Source organism: Plasmopara halstedii (genome assembly GCF_900000015.1).
Source record: "Plasmopara halstedii genome assembly, contig: Scaffold_2956, whole genome shotgun sequence".
Taxonomy (NCBI): domain Eukaryota; phylum Oomycota; class Peronosporomycetes; order Peronosporales; family Peronosporaceae; genus Plasmopara; species Plasmopara halstedii.
Window position 1 is genome coordinate 991,621 of NW_020189861.1, and position 17,168 is coordinate 1,008,788.

At 43.0% G+C, this 17,168-nt stretch overlaps 5 protein-coding genes across 5 annotated transcripts; 3 read left to right on the forward strand and 2 right to left on the reverse strand.

The window, feature by feature from the left end:
• Positions 1-5,247: 5,247 nt before the first annotated feature.
• PHALS_06321 (ras-related protein rab-11b) lies at positions 5,248-6,191 on the forward strand (the record flags this gene model as incomplete). The annotated part of the gene is made up of 3 exons (XM_024719587.1): positions 5,248-5,468; positions 5,530-5,624; positions 5,695-6,191. The coding sequence occupies 3 exons, from the start codon at positions 5,248-5,250 to the stop codon at positions 6,189-6,191; spliced, it is 813 nt and encodes a 270-aa protein (XP_024584871.1).
• A 257-nt stretch (positions 6,192-6,448) lies between these two features.
• Positions 6,449-7,000, reverse strand: PHALS_06322 (uncharacterized protein; the record flags this gene model as incomplete). The annotated part of the gene is made up of 1 exon (XM_024719588.1): positions 6,449-7,000. One exon carries the CDS (start codon positions 6,998-7,000, stop codon positions 6,449-6,451), a length of 552 nt encoding a protein of 183 aa, XP_024584872.1.
• Positions 7,001-7,144: 144 nt separating this feature from the next.
• PHALS_06323 (hypothetical protein L916_00514) lies at positions 7,145-7,831 on the reverse strand (the record flags this gene model as incomplete). The annotated part of the gene is made up of 1 exon (XM_024719589.1): positions 7,145-7,831. The coding sequence occupies one exon, from the start codon at positions 7,829-7,831 to the stop codon at positions 7,145-7,147; it is 687 nt and encodes a 228-aa protein (XP_024584873.1).
• A 353-nt stretch (positions 7,832-8,184) lies between these two features.
• Positions 8,185-8,709, forward strand: PHALS_06324 (uncharacterized protein; the record flags this gene model as incomplete). Its single annotated transcript, XM_024719591.1, has 4 exons — positions 8,185-8,216; positions 8,273-8,323; positions 8,390-8,581; positions 8,667-8,709. 4 exons carry the CDS (start codon positions 8,185-8,187, stop codon positions 8,707-8,709), a joined length of 318 nt encoding a protein of 105 aa, XP_024584874.1.
• Positions 8,710-14,689: 5,980 nt separating this feature from the next.
• On the forward strand, positions 14,690-14,982 carry PHALS_06325 (uncharacterized protein; the record flags this gene model as incomplete). Its single annotated transcript, XM_024719592.1, has 2 exons — positions 14,690-14,719; positions 14,839-14,982. The coding sequence occupies 2 exons, from the start codon at positions 14,690-14,692 to the stop codon at positions 14,980-14,982; spliced, it is 174 nt and encodes a 57-aa protein (XP_024584875.1).
• Positions 14,983-17,168: the final 2,186 nt, after the last annotated feature.

Here is a 17,168-nt window from a genome sequence, read left to right on the forward strand (position 1 = left end):
GGGTCGAAGACCATAGGGCGGCTTCGCACTACGGTCATCATCCTTGTATCCCAGAACAAGGGAATAATAAAGGTTAGTTGTATCCTTCAAATAGCAGACCCTCTGCGTGCTTCCACACGCTGTCGAAATTCTTCGAGAAACGAATCATCCATAACTGATGATAAGCGTAGTTCGGGATTGTAGCAACGCGACCTCCGCAATACTATCACACTTGAGGTCGTGCAAGAAGTCATCGTAAGTGACTTCATCAAGCTACACCAGCTCTTCCATAATAAGCAACAGTGCCAAAAAAAACGTCTTGTTTGGATAATCAACAACCAGTAGCTGCATCCAAAATGCGTGGACCACCATATTCGCAAGCTACATTCTATCATGGGGGGTAGTACGCTGGACTAACTCACCCGCGATCTCAATCGCATACAGAGCAGGAATATCAGTACCGCGATCAACAAATTCCGTTGATTCCTTTCTGTGTGTGTTCAACCACAAAACGGGTGGGAGCATCACCTTTGTGATCGGTTATACTCACTGACCCATAATCCGACTCAGCTACTGTATTAGTGGGAACATTAGCATATACAGCCACAGTCGATTCCTTTGACTTTTCCGTCCACACATGTCGACAACATTCTTCTGTCTTGAAAAGAATAAGCCCGGCATCACTCAATCATGAAATCTTTCCATTTATAACGCATTTTGTTTTAAAATTTTTATAACGATATGTATCTAGCTATAGCGGTTAATCGCACCGAGAAACTGACAACAAACTGTCAGGCCACTCACTATGAAGCTTATGTTGATAGTTTGCCACAATCGAATGATGACATGCTCGTAAAGAGAGTGATGTGCACTTTCGATATCACAGTCATCATGCAAAAGGGATTTGATTATGCAAACAAAGTGTGTTATAATTAATTACAGCTGGTCATTTGAGCTGGCCTCGTGGTCTAGTGGTATGATTCTCGCTTAGGGTGCGAGAGGTCCCCGGTTCGATTCCCGGTGAGGCCCTCTCTATGTTGAGCAATTCGCTCCGGCGCACTTTGTCTGCGGCACATTTCCTTTAATCACTTTGAAAATAGTAATATACTCTTGACTGTCAAATTAAACAGGCTGCTCGATTTATTGCTGATTTTTATTGAATTCGAAGCTTGACGGTATATCTATATGATTATGGTATCTTCTGAGCTTTGATGTATCTTCAGAATGCCTTCGACCTTACCGTAATCTTTATCAGATTGAATGTACAACGCATTTTGTTTGAGAGCTTTGATAATTAGCTGAAGCGGTTAATCGCACCGAGAAACTAGCAACAAACTGTCAGGCCACTCACTATGCTCCTAATGCTGATAGTTTGCCACATCGAAGGATGACGTGCTTGTAAGGAGAGTGATGTGCACTTTTGATATAACAGTCATCATGCAAAAGCGATTTAGTTACCCAATCAAAGTGTGTTGTAATTAATTGCAGAAGTTCATTTTGAGCTGGCCTCGTGATCTAGTGGTATGATTCTCGCTTTGGGTATGATAGGTCCTGGGTTCGATTCCCGGTGACTTAAACGGTACCACGCGTTCGTAACCATTGAAACCTGCGTTGTGTAACGTACAGTGTTTGTCGAAGAAAAAGTTTCATAGACTATATAATGTGACTGATCTGGATTTGGAAGAGTCAAGATCGGGACACCGCGTTCTTTGCCAATTCCAACACCAGTAGTATCTCTCAAAGATCAGTGAGAAATGTCTTCCTAACTCGAACTCTGCTTGAGCAAAATGTTGATCAGACCAAGCCACGTTTCTTAATCCCTTTGAGAAAAAACACTTGCTCCCTTACAAGACTCTTTGTCGTTGCAAGAACTGTTCGCAGGTAGAGAAGAGAAGACATGACTCTCAATTTGGCGCCCCAGAAATCTCGTTGGCACCAAAGACACCCTTTTTCCACTAAGAAAGAGATTATACGAAACATACACTCTAGCACTGCTCGCAAGTGTTTACTGTGGCTCACAGTCGACTCCTCAGGATAAGCACAACTATGGATGTATTATATCGTCGGAATACGTTCATAAATTGTCATAAAGTGATTTGTATAGCTGTGTCATAGACCATTAAGCGTCGCTAGTGAGCTGTTCGGTTCCTTTAGATTATTAGCCACTCGCAAAGCATCCCGCTCGAAGTACTCGTCTTAGAGAGCGGGATGTCGTAGATGTGCACAAGCAACTATTAAGATCCATGAGCTAAGTCAGGGCACTGAACAAAGCTCTACCGATCATAGTGTTCTGCAGCCCTTTCTTTTCGGGATTTGTTATTTGTGTCGAAAAAGTGGCTGTATTTAGCTTAGTATGCAATGCGTCAGTTGCCGTTAGCCACTCAGAGATAAATTGACGAAACGAAAGATTTATTCACTCATTTATCCCACCCCGTGATTAGCGCGGAAGAAAGCGTATATGACTTCACCACTCTTTATTTGGTGAGGGTCCTTACCTTGTGACACAAAATATCGTTCTGGAAACCAAGCGAATTTCATGAAGCACTCCTGTCTGGGGGATTGGTTCTCTTGCCACCACATCGTGGCATTTTAGCGACAGAGAGCAGAAATGGTTTTCAGGGTCTTTGAGGGTAGCTGTCCGCGCACGCAATGCTTTGCTAGTCATCTCCATAACAGTTTCATCTCCTCCTTACCATTTGAGTGTCTTCACCGTCTTGTACATCATTGCACACATCCCGTGAGGATGATTCCTCCAGCTTAATAAGAGCGCCTGTCGGATGTTGTGGAAGAAGGCTTGCAACCCCTAGAACTACCCTTCTCACTGCGTTCCCAACTAAATGATCGCTCTCGCCTCTTATCGTGGAGCATCGCTACTCCGCGTGGCGGGTATGACACACTCTCCCACTTTTGACTTATAGGCCCTCCGCCTCCACCGATCATAGCGGTGAAGAACACTGCAACTCCTAGTCCCTTCAACTTTGACCGAACTTGGCACTAAAATCACTAGCTTCTAGCTTGATTTTTCAGTCTCATTAGAGATGCACCCGGTAGACAGCGACATACAGTCGTTCCTGCCCGTCACAACAAACATAAACTGTAGAAACCGTGATATACGATCCTTTCTTATTTCCGATCTTTCGAACGCAGCTAACTACCCCTTCAGCATTCCGAGCTCTCTTCTAGGCACTTTACTAATCAACTCGAGCTTCATTTCTGTGCCAAAAACACTTCTGTCTTCTGACAAAGGTTGGGTTATGTCACACCATTGCTCCATCAGAAGAGAAATACATAATACCTAATTTTTTGGGCTTCTAGTCGATCATAGTTCTTGGCGCTCAAGCAACGCCATACCAATAAAAAAAATCAGATTTACAACCATGACAAGGTAAATTTCTTACACTTTCAAAGTCCCAAGCTTAGTCGAACTTTTAAAAGAGCCTTCGACATTTTTTGTCGCAAGAGGCACGTATATCAGATTGATATTCTTCATGTTTAGTGCCGCAGTCGCGCGTGGAACGGATCCTTTCAGGAACTCTACGGCAAAACCCCACAGCTTTGTCATAAACAAAGTTCCGGGCTTTTCGGGCTGCCGCGCACTTTGCACGGAAAATGGTTTAAGTGTGGAACTCCATGCTAACAAACGCACTTAAAAAAGGCCTGTACGCTCCACTCTTAACTGGAGATAGACACAGCTCTAGTGACTAATTTTGTCGTTAGCTCTATCATCGTAAGAGTGACATATATTTAGAATTCGTTCTTTTCATACTAATGACAAATAAATACATTTTCATCTCATAATGAAATATACTTGATGGGCGGCTAGCATCTTGCGTGGACGATATACCTCTCTATACAGTGTCCCATCATCTTAATAAATTTTGATACCTTGGTACTTTTGAATCCTAGAGTTATCGTACAATTGTACAGTAGTTGTTATATATACTTAATTGCACAAATGTTTGTACACAATTATATCATACTTACCTCTGGATTATTGACGCAGTTGTTTTATACTTATTCAGTGTATAAATCTTTGAAGAAATGACAGATCATCTAAGCGTAAAGACAATTGCGATGTTGTACGTTGTCGTGAATACTTCATTTTGTGACCATTCGCCACAGCTCGTTTACCACAAAAATAATATCAGTGGGCTATCGTGTGCATCAGATCAAAGCAAATGCCGTATGGCTGTTTTACTTGATACAGCAAGTATGAGATTATTTTAGTAGACCTCGAAAACCATCAGCAAAAAAACAGAGATAATGACAGCTGCATCCGCGTGAAGCTCTATGTACTATGATCTTGTGTACTTATGCTTTACACATTTGTATTAAATACAGCAAGGTACAATTGTACTTGAAGTACGAAAAACACATTGCAGTATGGTGTAATTGTTAATATTTATAAGTAGAATATTAGTATTTATATAAATGATAACGTCGAAAATAAGAATGATTTTACTATGACAATAGTACATTGCATATCTTGTTTAGCCTAAGTAGTGTGTTCCTTAAAATATCGAAATTAAACAGACACATAATTTTGACAAGGTTTCACACGATTTATTTGTTGAAGCAGACTTTAGATATACCCAAATGCTAGCATAAATTGAGTCTGTAAGCTTAAATCGAAAGTATCGTTTTCCGACAACTGTGACATCGTCTTCTTCATGACACTCCGCCTTAAGAGCATGCCACGAGGTCGGTTGAGTAGCGTAGAGCTGAGTGAAAACACTTTCACGAGTAGCGACAACATTTGGCCGCCAGTACGAATAATAACGACTTTCCCATTTAGCTATCAATTGAATACACGAAGTGGCACACAAGCCTCAAGAAAAAATGGAACGAGGAAGCGACGGCAGATGAGATTGCTGCAAATCTTCAGCGCAGATTTTTTCCTTGAGTTTGAATCCAATGAAGTTAATTTCTGAAATGCCGCTGCTTGTGCATCGTACACATAATCGTTGTGCGTTGTATCCCTGATTGACAATTTGTGTTATTATCAAAGTATCAACAAGAACTGTGTTCGTGAGCCAATATCGTATTTTCGTGAAGCACGTTATATTTACAAATGAAACATAAGCTCTGGATGTGCATTCGCCTCATTCGATTCACAGAGTAGGAATCTGCTCAATTGATTGGCGATTCGCTCACAATAGTCTGACAGTCTTGAGCTATTCCTGACACTTCTTGAAATTATTAGCTTAAATAAATAAAACAACAATAAGCACTTTAGAATTTTCATCCGTCTTGTGTGAACGACGAGGAATGGCAGACTATACACAATACGCCACGCCCTTCATTAAATCATTTTTTTCAAGCATCGACCCACTAATCATCTTTGACGACGTGGAGCATCTTACCTTACACGAGTTTCTCCGGGACTTTTACACACGCAAAGGATTGCTTCACAAGTTAGAAGATGTGGACGCTCTAGTAGAGAACTATGGACACCAGCTTGACTTCATATATGCCGAACTTGATAAAAAGTGAGCTCAGCGGTGTCTAATGTGCACATCGTTGATATAAGTTAATGGTTTCTTATGGCAGGTATGGCACGAAGTTCTCTATCAATCCACCACCTGTGGTTAAATCTCGTCAGACTAATGTTGTAGGCAGCTCTCTTAAATTCCCTCGAAACGAAAGTACGCTACTTATGATGACGAATTTTATACAAGCTCTTATATGGATATTTCGTGCCAGTTGCTCTGTTAGGAAACTCTGGGGTGGGTAAGACAAGTCTGATTTTTCGTCTTCAAAACAGCGAGTTTTACGAGAAATTGATGTCCACGATTGATGCTGAATTTCTCACATACGTTGCAAAAGTGGACAATGTCGATGTTAAGGCTCAAATTTGGGATACAGCTGGGCAAGAGCGTTTTCAAGCCACGCTATCAACATTTTGCAATCGCCCTGTTGCTGGGGCCTTGCTGGTTTTTGACGTTGGCAACCATGAAAGTTGGTTGGACGTTGAGAGATGGCTTCATAAACTGCTGAATGTCGCTGAGCATGGACTGTATGTAACACTAGTCGGAAACAAATGTGATCTTGCGAACGACAAACGAGCTGTGGAATCAGAAGAAGCGCGTCGGTTCGCAGATGAACATCACATGTTATATTTTGAGACGTCTGCCAAGACCGGAGAAAATGTAAAAGAGGTGTTTAATGATATTATCGCAGCTACTCATCGAGCACGACCGACCGACAATTAATAATGCTTCTTGCAACCACCAATTACCACTAATAGTATACTAGGAAATGAGAAGGATTAAACGAAATTGACCTCGACGCTAAAACTAGTCAGATTTTGAACACATGGCCGCATAAGACATAAGACTGTACACCTGCTCATAGACTTCTTGACCACCCGCTCTATCATTTGGTTTGCATAGAATTACGACTTCAATGTACTGCGCAATGCCATTACAGATGTGATTATTTGATAGGTAATAACCATTTGACGATTAAATCAATCGTACGTACGTCCAACAGCGCTCGCTTTGTATCTTCGTAACAACGCTTTAGTTCTTGATCGCGTACAAAAGGATATATCAGTTTGATCGTAATAACAAAAAACTAAAAAAGTAACATAACCTCGAACTTGCCGTGATTCTTTTCGTAAGGCTGTCTTGAACTCGCTAACTTTAGCTCCAGTACGCGTTGGTCTTCCCAAAGGGCTCTTTTTTATGTCAGGAAGAGGACTGAACCCGGAATGCATACGTGGAGACGAGTCCGCTGAAATTGTCAGCTTGCTAGTTGCTTGATAATTTCGGGGCAAGCTGCGATATTGATGCGATTTGTTTGCAGTTGATGATACTCGAGGCACGTAGACACGCATGTGTCCTTGTTGTTGGAGATGCTGTTCGCTACGATTTATCGCTTCTCGTAATGTTCTCATTTCATGGATATCTATTAATTGAGGAGTATATACGCGATAAGATGAGCAAAAATCTTTATCTCCAGACGCTTTCAGTGCATATTTAGCGCTTCCACATTGTTCATCGCCGTTGTTGTTCGTCATCAGGATCTTCGAAGCTTAACATGTAATGCTTGATTAATATTAGTCAGCTCAATGTTATTTAAAGCCGTTGAACAACACGTACAACGTGAAAAGGGTGTATATTTATTTGATCGATACGTCACAAAATAGAACTCAATGCACTTGCTACATCTTAACATTGCAATCAGCGTCACGAGGGGAGTTGGCAGTCTTCTCATCGTCGTTCATCTTGACTGCGCACGAGATACGAGGCGCCTCCTTCCCACAAACGGCGTGAAGCACAATACTCCACGTGTCTTTATTTTCCGACAAAAGTGGGAAATGTTTGTCTTCCCACTTCTTTGAAACGAGGTTAGTCTTGCCGACTTCGAACGCACCAAACTTGCCCGACAAATCGCCCTTCTCGCACACTTCTGGGTGAGTTGTGTAGTTACCAGGATTGCACACATAACTCTTAGATTTGGCCTTGCATGATTCCTCCGAAACATACTCGGACGCCGGGCCACACGCCTTGAGCGGGTCGTAATGGTTGTCAGTCGCGGCTTTAGAGCACTGTTTATAAGATGCTGATGACTGAGTCGAACCCCACTTGGTATGAATGTGCCACTTCCAGCTTGTAACAGGCTCGGTACAATTACCGTCGAATTTGCCAATCTCAGTTTGATTTACACGAGAGAAATCAAGATTGGCCGTGATGGTAGCGGTCGACGAGGTTTCACTCGCATACTTTACTTTGATGAAGCCTTTCACGCCACCAGCCTTAGCTGCATCGAACTTATAGATAAAGGAAGGGTGGGCAGCTACACAAGAAATGGCTGTAGCGACGGCACAGATAGAACCAATATTAACCATGCTTGACAGGGAAATGTGTCACTTGAGAGGTACTTGGAAATTGCGCGAATGAAGATGCAATGAAGCAACAGAAATTTCGAGATGTCTCATAGAGAAGGTTTACCCCTTGATTTTGTGCATTGCAAATGCTTTGAAGATAAGCTACTCATCAAAGGATCAATCTTTAGCTGTGCAAACCATGTACTCCATACACTAATATCATACGCTGCACTCTGCTCGTACTTTGCGCGACGCAACATTTCGATCAAGCAGTCCAAAGTTGATGCTTCTTTTTCTTGACAATGTGCGACATTTTACTCTTACCTGCTAATTGAGACTATTACTAATGTTAGCTAAGTTCTAATATTGATCACATGGGTTGGGATGTTTCACAGCGTCATAAAAGGTTGTATGTTATGGACACATGTAGTCACTCACTTAGGTCTTCTCATGTCTGTAAAGTCGTCGCGTGACAGACGAAATTGTGACCTTCACCTCATGCGAAAATCTCGCGTACACAGACTATACCAATCACTACCGTGGGAGAGAGTTGAAACTGACTTTTCTGTAAACGTTCAGCGTAACTGCAATGAAATATGTCAGAAATCATCTCAAGTATGCCGATGGTCTTACAATCATACTCTTTCAAGCGCAAGTGTTCCGTTCGCTGCGTTATTACCATGGTCTTGGTAAACAGTTTGTATCATTAGCAAACTCTTCCAAACAAGAAGTCCCTACTGCAGATGCCAGTAGCAGCTGCGCTATAAGCATGTACAGCAGAGTTTGAAGCATAAACACTATTTTGATTACTAAGTGCTAATCGTCATTTTATGTACCTGTTTCACCAAGAATTTAGGTTAAAGACCTCCAAATCGAAAATCATACTTCTGGCAGCCTAAAAGTGCAAGATGATTACCATGTATTTTGCAAGGAGAAATTCTTCACTCGTAACTCTGCGTAAATAAATGTACAGAAAATTGGTTCTAGGCACGCAAAACCCAGTATCCTGTGCTGAACACTTTGTGTAATCGAGTGTATTATTTTGAATTTAGCAACAAAAAAGGATACCGTTTTTAAAACTATAACCCTATCTTACCTATTTTGTGATGTGTACTTTACACGTTTGTACAATTGTACTTCACCCCTTTGTGTGATTGTGTCATAGGAACGACGTAATAATACAGATGACGGAACTTCGCAACGGAGGAGTCCTTGGCAGTTAGCTTCGCATCAAGCAATACAGTAATGGATATAATGAAAAGTACATTTTATTATCTATGTAAAATATCCTCCAAATAGCTGAGCAAACTATGTTCTTAGTCAACCTACAGGATACCGGTTTTTCTCCTGGGTGCATCATCCTCCGTGCGTAGTATACACAAATTCGATGAGTGAAAGCTTTCTCAGTGCAAGGTGCGAGGCAACTCCACTTCACTTAGAAGCACTCATAGCGGATCCAACCATGTAGGAGATGTAATCTGTACGAGAATAAACCACGAGGTGTTCGATTATCTGATTTCGGGGCAACCAGACACGCTCAATGAGCCTTTGTCTTTAGCCGGTCTCAAGGCGATAGCACGCTTAGCGGTTCAATGGGCTGAAAGCGGTGATTACTCGCTTGGAGATGTCGCACCAGCGCGTTATTGAAGCTGATGAGACGTCTCAAGCAAGGTTATTGGTTATAGCGCAGTTGTCCCTGATCATGAGGTCACGGGTGATGAGCGTCCAACCACTTGAAGGCACGAGCAAAATGTCATCTGTCTTTTGGAAAGAATTTGAGGTGGCCCGTGCCCCAGACAAAGTAACAGTACGTTGGGCGTGTGGTTTCCAAGCTAGGAGGCCATGCGCGAGAATGGGCTTTTTCGTACACAACATCTGTGGATGAGGGATTCTCAGCGTGAAAGATTTGGAGTGACAAATGTTGTGAGTGCTCGCACCAAAAAAGCAGGCATACCGGGTGCGCTACAAAGTCTCATTCAGCCATCAAGGTAAGCGACAACTAGTGGTTCGCGTCTAGAACTTGAGAACACTTATTGCTGCAATGACGTCAGAATATCTGACGAATGTGGTACTTGACACTCGATCGGATATGCCCATAGCTGTATACACCGAGATCGATGGACTAAAAAAAGTCAACCGAGTGGTCAGTGAAGTGTTGTCGCAGAATGGAGCTCGATGTTACCATTGTTAAAGTTTTTTATTAACGATTGGGTGTATTCATCCACTGAATTCACGCCGAATTTGATGAACGGCATGAGACACCCGCAATTACCACTTCCTACAATGGGTGGTGTCTCTACTGAAAGTGAAAGAGGAGCTTGGCAAATCATTGCCTCCCAAATCGATACAATCAGTAATGCGAATGTGAAGTGCAAGTACAAGCCCTTGACACATTCATCATGAGTCGTGACAATGTGATCACACGTTTGCGAGTTGCAATGACCAATGAACAAAACTTACAAAAGGAATGCACTGATAGACGAGGTCGTCAAGGCTAATGTCTTTTATAGTAGGGGATTAATTACTTGTTAGTAAAAGAATCTATTAGGCGATGCGGTCTTAAGCTCGGGAGGTTCGAAATAATTAGGCTAATTCCGAGTAGTGTCAAACCATGAAGGTTCTTACACTATCGACCTGCTAAGCTGGCTAAGGACACATCCAGCGTTCTATGGAGGATACCTTAAGCCCTTCATCGCGACGATGTGACCTACAACCTGGATGTAACGCAGGGCCATACGAATATGACTTCAGAGCTGCAGCTTCGGCACGAGGGTCAAAAGTAGAATCCCTTGGCATCGTCACCCCAGCATCATCCTGACATCAAAGAGGATTATCGTGAGCTACAGAACCAAGCGAACGATTGCGGGAGTAGAAACGTCAGCGAGAAGCAGATGGTGATTGCTACGGAAGCATATTCACCTAAACCAGAGCAAGGTTGCTTGGCAGGAGGCTTCGTATTATCACCGGCAGCAGCTGCAGCAAGAGGAAGAACTTGCAGAGTCTGATCCAGTCGCCTAAAATCCGGTTCTTGATTGATTGCGTCCCAGGCGAGTTTCTATGACGCCATGCGATATCGCGAACTTCGCAAACGACCCGTTGAGTATCCTTCACGCTTTGTTGCGCACTTGACTTCCGATCGAACACCTCGATCATCTGTCGATTTACCAGCAAAAGGAGTTCCTCCATCTTTGTCAATCGTAACCCTAAAGTAGACGAAGACAGTAGAGCTGCAACATGAAAATTAGAGGAAAAAAGGCCCTCTTCGGGCACCCATCCGATTTATCAATCGACAGGAAAATCATGTCTTTGGTTTTGAGACCGTGGTGGTGGAGAGGAACGTCTGCGAACGGAAGCAACGCTTGGTGGAATGGCTGGGTATAACAGCGAACGAGCATACGCGGGCGCCTCGTAGTCTTATTCATCGCGTTCGGTGCAGATCCAAAGACGGACTTCGCTTAGGGAATCCGTCCCTTCCTTCTCTCTCTCCCTATCGCTGTGGATTCGACTAATGACCGCACGTACTTCGCGAGCATCTTCGATATTGAAGTGATACCGATCCTGCACTGTGAAATGGGCAAACCGAAAGCCCATAGCGCGTCCCTTTAACTAGTATGCAGCGGTATCGCATTTGCAAATGGTGGGCATCCACTGATTTGGTTGCACGAGCCCATGCCCAGAATCAAGTGTCGATTGTCTACGGAATCCAGATTAGATTACCGGATGTTCGGTACGTACACGAGACTTCGTAGCTCTCCTCCAACATGTGCAATCAGTCCGATGGCGCGGAAATAATGGTTCAAGTTATCATTCGAGCTTCAACCCCAATAAATAGTTCACTAAACTCTCAGGTGGCACAACCACGGCGGTTGTGAAGCTTGTGATGACGGTCAATCTCAAAAAAACGCAAATGCACTGAGCGACTGAGCGACTGAACTCGTCAATATGTTCTTCATAGCAATCATCAGCTGCCTATTCCGGTCGTTTGATGCCAGATTATGGTTCAACGCGCAGAAGCGCTGTTCGGCGTGGAATTGAAGCATTGTATAAGTTCGATTGTGGCGTGGCGAAGGCGCCCTCGTATCCTCGAATTGAGGTGCAATTTTGCGGTGCGCTCGTAATCGGCGCAAGTCGTCTTTAAATCGTTTTATTTTGTGTGGGATCACGAAGGACCGAGTCAAAGAGTCGGAGAAGGCCTGAAATGAATATTGGCAAAACTCCTTTTGGGTGGGAGTGGTGTAATGGGCTAGTCTCCTTACATGTGGTGTGTGAACTACATACTTGCATGTAATTAACATTAACTATAGACCCTGTTGAGCTGTATATACCTCAATTATGTTAATTTAAATTAGGAAGCACCTACCCATTTAGAGAGGTTTCAAGCTTGTTGGCCGTAATGATTCAACGTCACCTTTCCTCCTCTTCCACGTAAATCAACGGCTCGCTGGAAGTATGCAGCACGCGATGAAGTGTGCTAACTGATTCATATCTTCTTCAGTAAGTGCGTGTACACGGACGGACAATTCCCGTCACAATTTGATTCACAGACACTGGAATACATGAGGGCATGGTATCACCACTTTGGCAATAGCAACCAACATGCATAGACCACCTTAATGGTATAACGGGTCGCAAACATCTAGGCGCGTTGTATCAACAGCAATGTCAATAATGACTTGATAGCCTATGCGACAGATGTTCGACCTGAAGCCGTCATATGTGCTGCGTATTCATGACCAGGCAAGAGCGGCATGATGCGATTAAAGCATTTGTGTGGTGCACCGACACTGCGCAATATTTAAGGGCGTCGTATACCACGTATAATTCATTTACATACATTACCGGATATGCAATAGCGGATCGCAGCCACCAGCATAAGCGCATCGTCTTATATCGACAGCAATGCCAACAATGACATGTTTGCTTATGCGACAGCTGTTTGACATTAAGCCGCCAGATACGTTGCGTATTCGTAGAGCGGCATGATGCGGCTAAAGTATTTGTGTGGTGCATCGACACTGCAATAGATGAGGGTATCAAATCATCACGTTGTCAGCAGCGATTAGCACGAATAAGCCGCGTAAATGCAATAGGAGACATGATTATAACGTGTCGCAGACATCAAGGCGCCACCATTAATATCAACAGCAATGTCAACAGTGAGTTGATAGCTTGTGCGACAGCTTTTTGACGTAAAGTCGTCCAATGTGCTGCATAATTATAAACAAGCAAGAGGGAATGTTGTGAACACAAGCATCATTTTGGTGCACTGACACTGCAGCAAATAAGGACATCGTACCTACATAAGCGGACATACTCTAACGTACATAGACATAGAAACGCGTCCGTTTATATCGACAACAATGTCAACAATAATTTGATAGCCTATGCGACAGCTAGTGACATTAAGCCGCTGCATGCGCTCCGTATTCATGACAAGTCAAAAGCGACATGCATTGTTTTTATTTGACCGTCTTCATTTCTTCGCGACAAATTGATAACGAATACAAATGTTTTTGTGCGCTTGCGAGACTAGAGATTTCTTGCAAGTGCAGTTTAGCGTTGGTTGTCCTCGTATATCTTGACTCGTTTGCTTATTTTCTTTTCGCCGAATTTACTAAAAAAACTTGTGCCAAACTGCTTCTTGTGCCGTTTTCAAGAGCGCCATGCATTCAGCTTCCGTCGAAGGCAAAGCTAATTTGCACAGTTTCTTGCTCCTCCACCTTATTGTGCGATCACCTTTCATTAATGTGAAATTGCTGGTGCTTCTTCTAGACTCCATATCTCCAGCCTTATCTGCAACTAAATACCCCACAAGCCCATGCGTGCCGCTGGCTCAAAACTCGACGGCAAAGCATTTCGTAACTGAATTTATCGAGAGACTTGCCAGTGTGTCGGGTATGGACCGACCACAAATTAACTCACCACTCCAAATTGCTGCTGTCAGATCTAGACGTGTGCTAACCATCAAATGTATAAGGGATTCGATGGCATTGCAATATGGCATGTTGGCCATGATCTCTTCATGATATCAGCCTCATTTATACCCGCTTTGGTAATCTGGAGAACCGGATCTCAAGGTATCCTGGCGAATTTGCTGTATTTTATGAAATATTCCGAAACATCATTGGCAGTTTCGGTCTGCCGCATCGTGACCTTCCCAGCTTTCGTTCCAGGAATAATTTTGATTTCAACATATTATTTGAGCCGAACCATATCGCCATATCAAATCAACATTGTATTTTGAAACATACTCGATTGCTGCTTGCGATCGTAAGGTTGCGACTCTGAAAGCTTCAAAGGCAATTTACTGATTTGTGCCTTTATAAAAACGCAGTGTCCAAACCGCACTTTGTGAGCTCAAGAAGCTGCATGAAATCGTCGATATTCTTGAAAAGCATGCGAGGAGCTTGCTTCAATCTATAGAGCGACCTTGTACTTGCAAACGCAATTAGGTCGACTTTTATCGACTTATACATCCGTTCGAATAAAAAATGTATTCTCCAGAAGTACCTTCTATAAATAACTGTCTTGACATCAATTTGATGTATCGCTAGGATGTATTTTTAACTTGAATAAAGCATGACTTTAATTAACGTGTACTTTGCAAATGCTCAGGTCTCAGTCGATATCGTATTTTTATGCAGCACCTTTGACCACCAAACGAGCTTTGTCACACTTAATCCCACTGCCCTGATTTTCTTCGCGCAAATGATTCATCTGATGATAATCTCTTAACGCCCATGCGTCAGTGGCACGAGCCTTCACGTATCATTCTTACAGGTGACTTCATCTTCTGGGTTGCACGCCTTATGGCATTTGACTTCGAAGATAAATTCAAAAGCCGACATAAACATTATCGGCATTTCCTTCAGTAAATTTATGACTGAGACTGCTTCAACATCACAAGCTGTTTGAGAAAAGAGCACTTGTACTGCAGCTGCCAAATGCAAAGTGAAAATAATTTAAGCTCCTTAGCTCGCAAATCTATTTGCTATCTATAAGTCTGCTGTATGTATATGATGTTTTAGAAGCCTCTGAAGCTTCAAGTGAATCTCAACGTTCTTTGTTCGCAAACACATTTTCTACCTTTAAACCTGCAGTATGTTCTTGATGTTCTAGAAGCTTCAGAAGCATTAAGTGAATCTCAAGCATACTTCACTGTATTTGTTTAGCTAACGCCCCAATTAGCGGATGCCACGCCGCTTTCCCATTATTGTACATTTTATCGCCGTACGTTCGTTGTGGAATTCAAACGAAACGAAAATATGTGTCACACTTCACACAGAACTGCCAACAAGAAGTTTTAGTAGCTGAAGGCTGATAGCCGCGGCGTCTTTTGAACAATACTTTGACTCAACTTGTCCGTGCTTGGTAGCTTGATCCCCAGCTTGTCCCAGATATATTGAAGTGTACTGCGGTGATTGAGTTGGTCGTTAGGGTCGCCTTCACACCCTTTGTCATCTTGACTGCAACACTAGCTGTTCGTCCTCGGTTTTCTTGCACCAAAAGTTTTGGCGGATGTTGATTACGTTTGGGTTTTTGTGAGACTTAATATTCTTGGTCAGCTCAGTGAGAACTTAAATGTCCAAAAAAACTTAGTAAGATCAGCATACTTCATCCGTCGAACTTGGACAAGATTTCTTTAAGCCATGTCGCTTCTGGAACAACTTGCGGCAGCTTACGCCCGCATCATGTACTCTGCTTCCATCTATGATAGCGCCACTTTGTGTAGCTTCTTTCTTCTCCATCTGACACATCCACTGTTTATAATCAACGCGTAACGCAAGTATTGGGTCGAGTTTAAACGTCTCCAGCTCAATCCGCATCCGAGTAGCTTTATTTTCTTACTCCTCTTTGAGCTCGATGGCATGCGTTCTTATACCTTGAAGGCAACGAAATACGCAACTTAATACTTATCAGTGTGTAGGACATGGGTCCGCCTCAAACTGGCCACTACAGCAGCAAGATTCCGCCAAATCCCAACCATGACGTATACCTGCAACTAACAGAATTGTGGCCTGGTACTATGGACGTAGTCTTTTCGTACTTTTAGTATCCTTCAATAATCTAGTCACCTTGAATCCTCGTTTTGAGGGGTCATCACAGGAGGATTACTCCCTCCGTGCCGAAAGTTCCAAAATGTCCTTTGCTGACGTACCAAAAGACCTCCATCTGCCACATCTCGCTCACTGTCCATACTAAGGATGCTGTTTAGGGGTCGAAGTCCATGATGTCAAAACTTTTACTCAACACAACCTTCGTCGACTGAAGCAGCCTGTCGTTGATGCTTGCGAGGTCTAGAACACCAGCATAAATAGTTACGATAATCAAATTTCGGTCGTCTCGATTAAAGTAGATGCAGTGATCGGCTATGCATCTCTCGAATCACAGATCGAGTCAGAATTTGTCTGTAGTCTGGTTTCAAATTTGCGGTGAATGCTGGAGACCGTAGATTGACCGTTTGAGTCGGCAAACTTACTCCGGGTGCTTTCTGCCCGTGTATCCGTCCGACTGCTCCATGTAGATATCTTCGTGAAGTTGCCGTTCAGAAACACCGCTATTTCATCCATCTGTACTTGGCCATTTAGCTGAAGTAATCCGGATCGTCGTAAACTTGGTGTCCAGCGCAAGGTTTTCTTCGTAATCAAAACAATACTTTTGTGTAACTAGCAGTGACACACTGTAGCATGTACCGTCAAGCTTCAATCTCAATAAAAAAGCAGCAATCAATCGAGCAGCCTGTCTAATTTGACAATCGAGAGTATTTAATTATTCTCAAAGTGATTAAAGAAAATGTGCCGCAGACAAAGTGCGTCAGAGCAAATTGCTAAACATCGAGAGGGCCTCACCGGGAATCGAACCCAGGACCTCTTGTACCCGAAGCGAGAATCATGTTAAGTATGCTGCTGTAGTTAATGCTTGCACTAACTCATGAGTTATGGTGACTGGCTCGAGTGATTTGGCACCGTGACGCTAAACCGAAAGTCGTGAGCACAATTCCCGCTAAGGATGGTTAGTGCGTGTTTAACCTTTATGGTTAAGACTGCATATGTCTGCAAATTTAAGTGTGTACTTATTTTAGGCTCGCGCAAAGACTGAGTTTGAGTGTTCCACATACCTTGGGATGGGTTGGTAGCCTTAAACTTAGGTTTAGTATAATGTGTGGCCCGCAAGGCAGCTGCGCATGGGCCCACACAATTGCGTCTAACATTAATAAACTCACTTCTGCAGTTGCATACACAAGCACACATCACTTCTACCTCTGCCCTTCTTATATCCTTTAAAATGACCAGCTGCAAGTAAGCACAACACACTTTGTTTGCATAATCAAATCGCTTTTATACGATGACTGTTATAT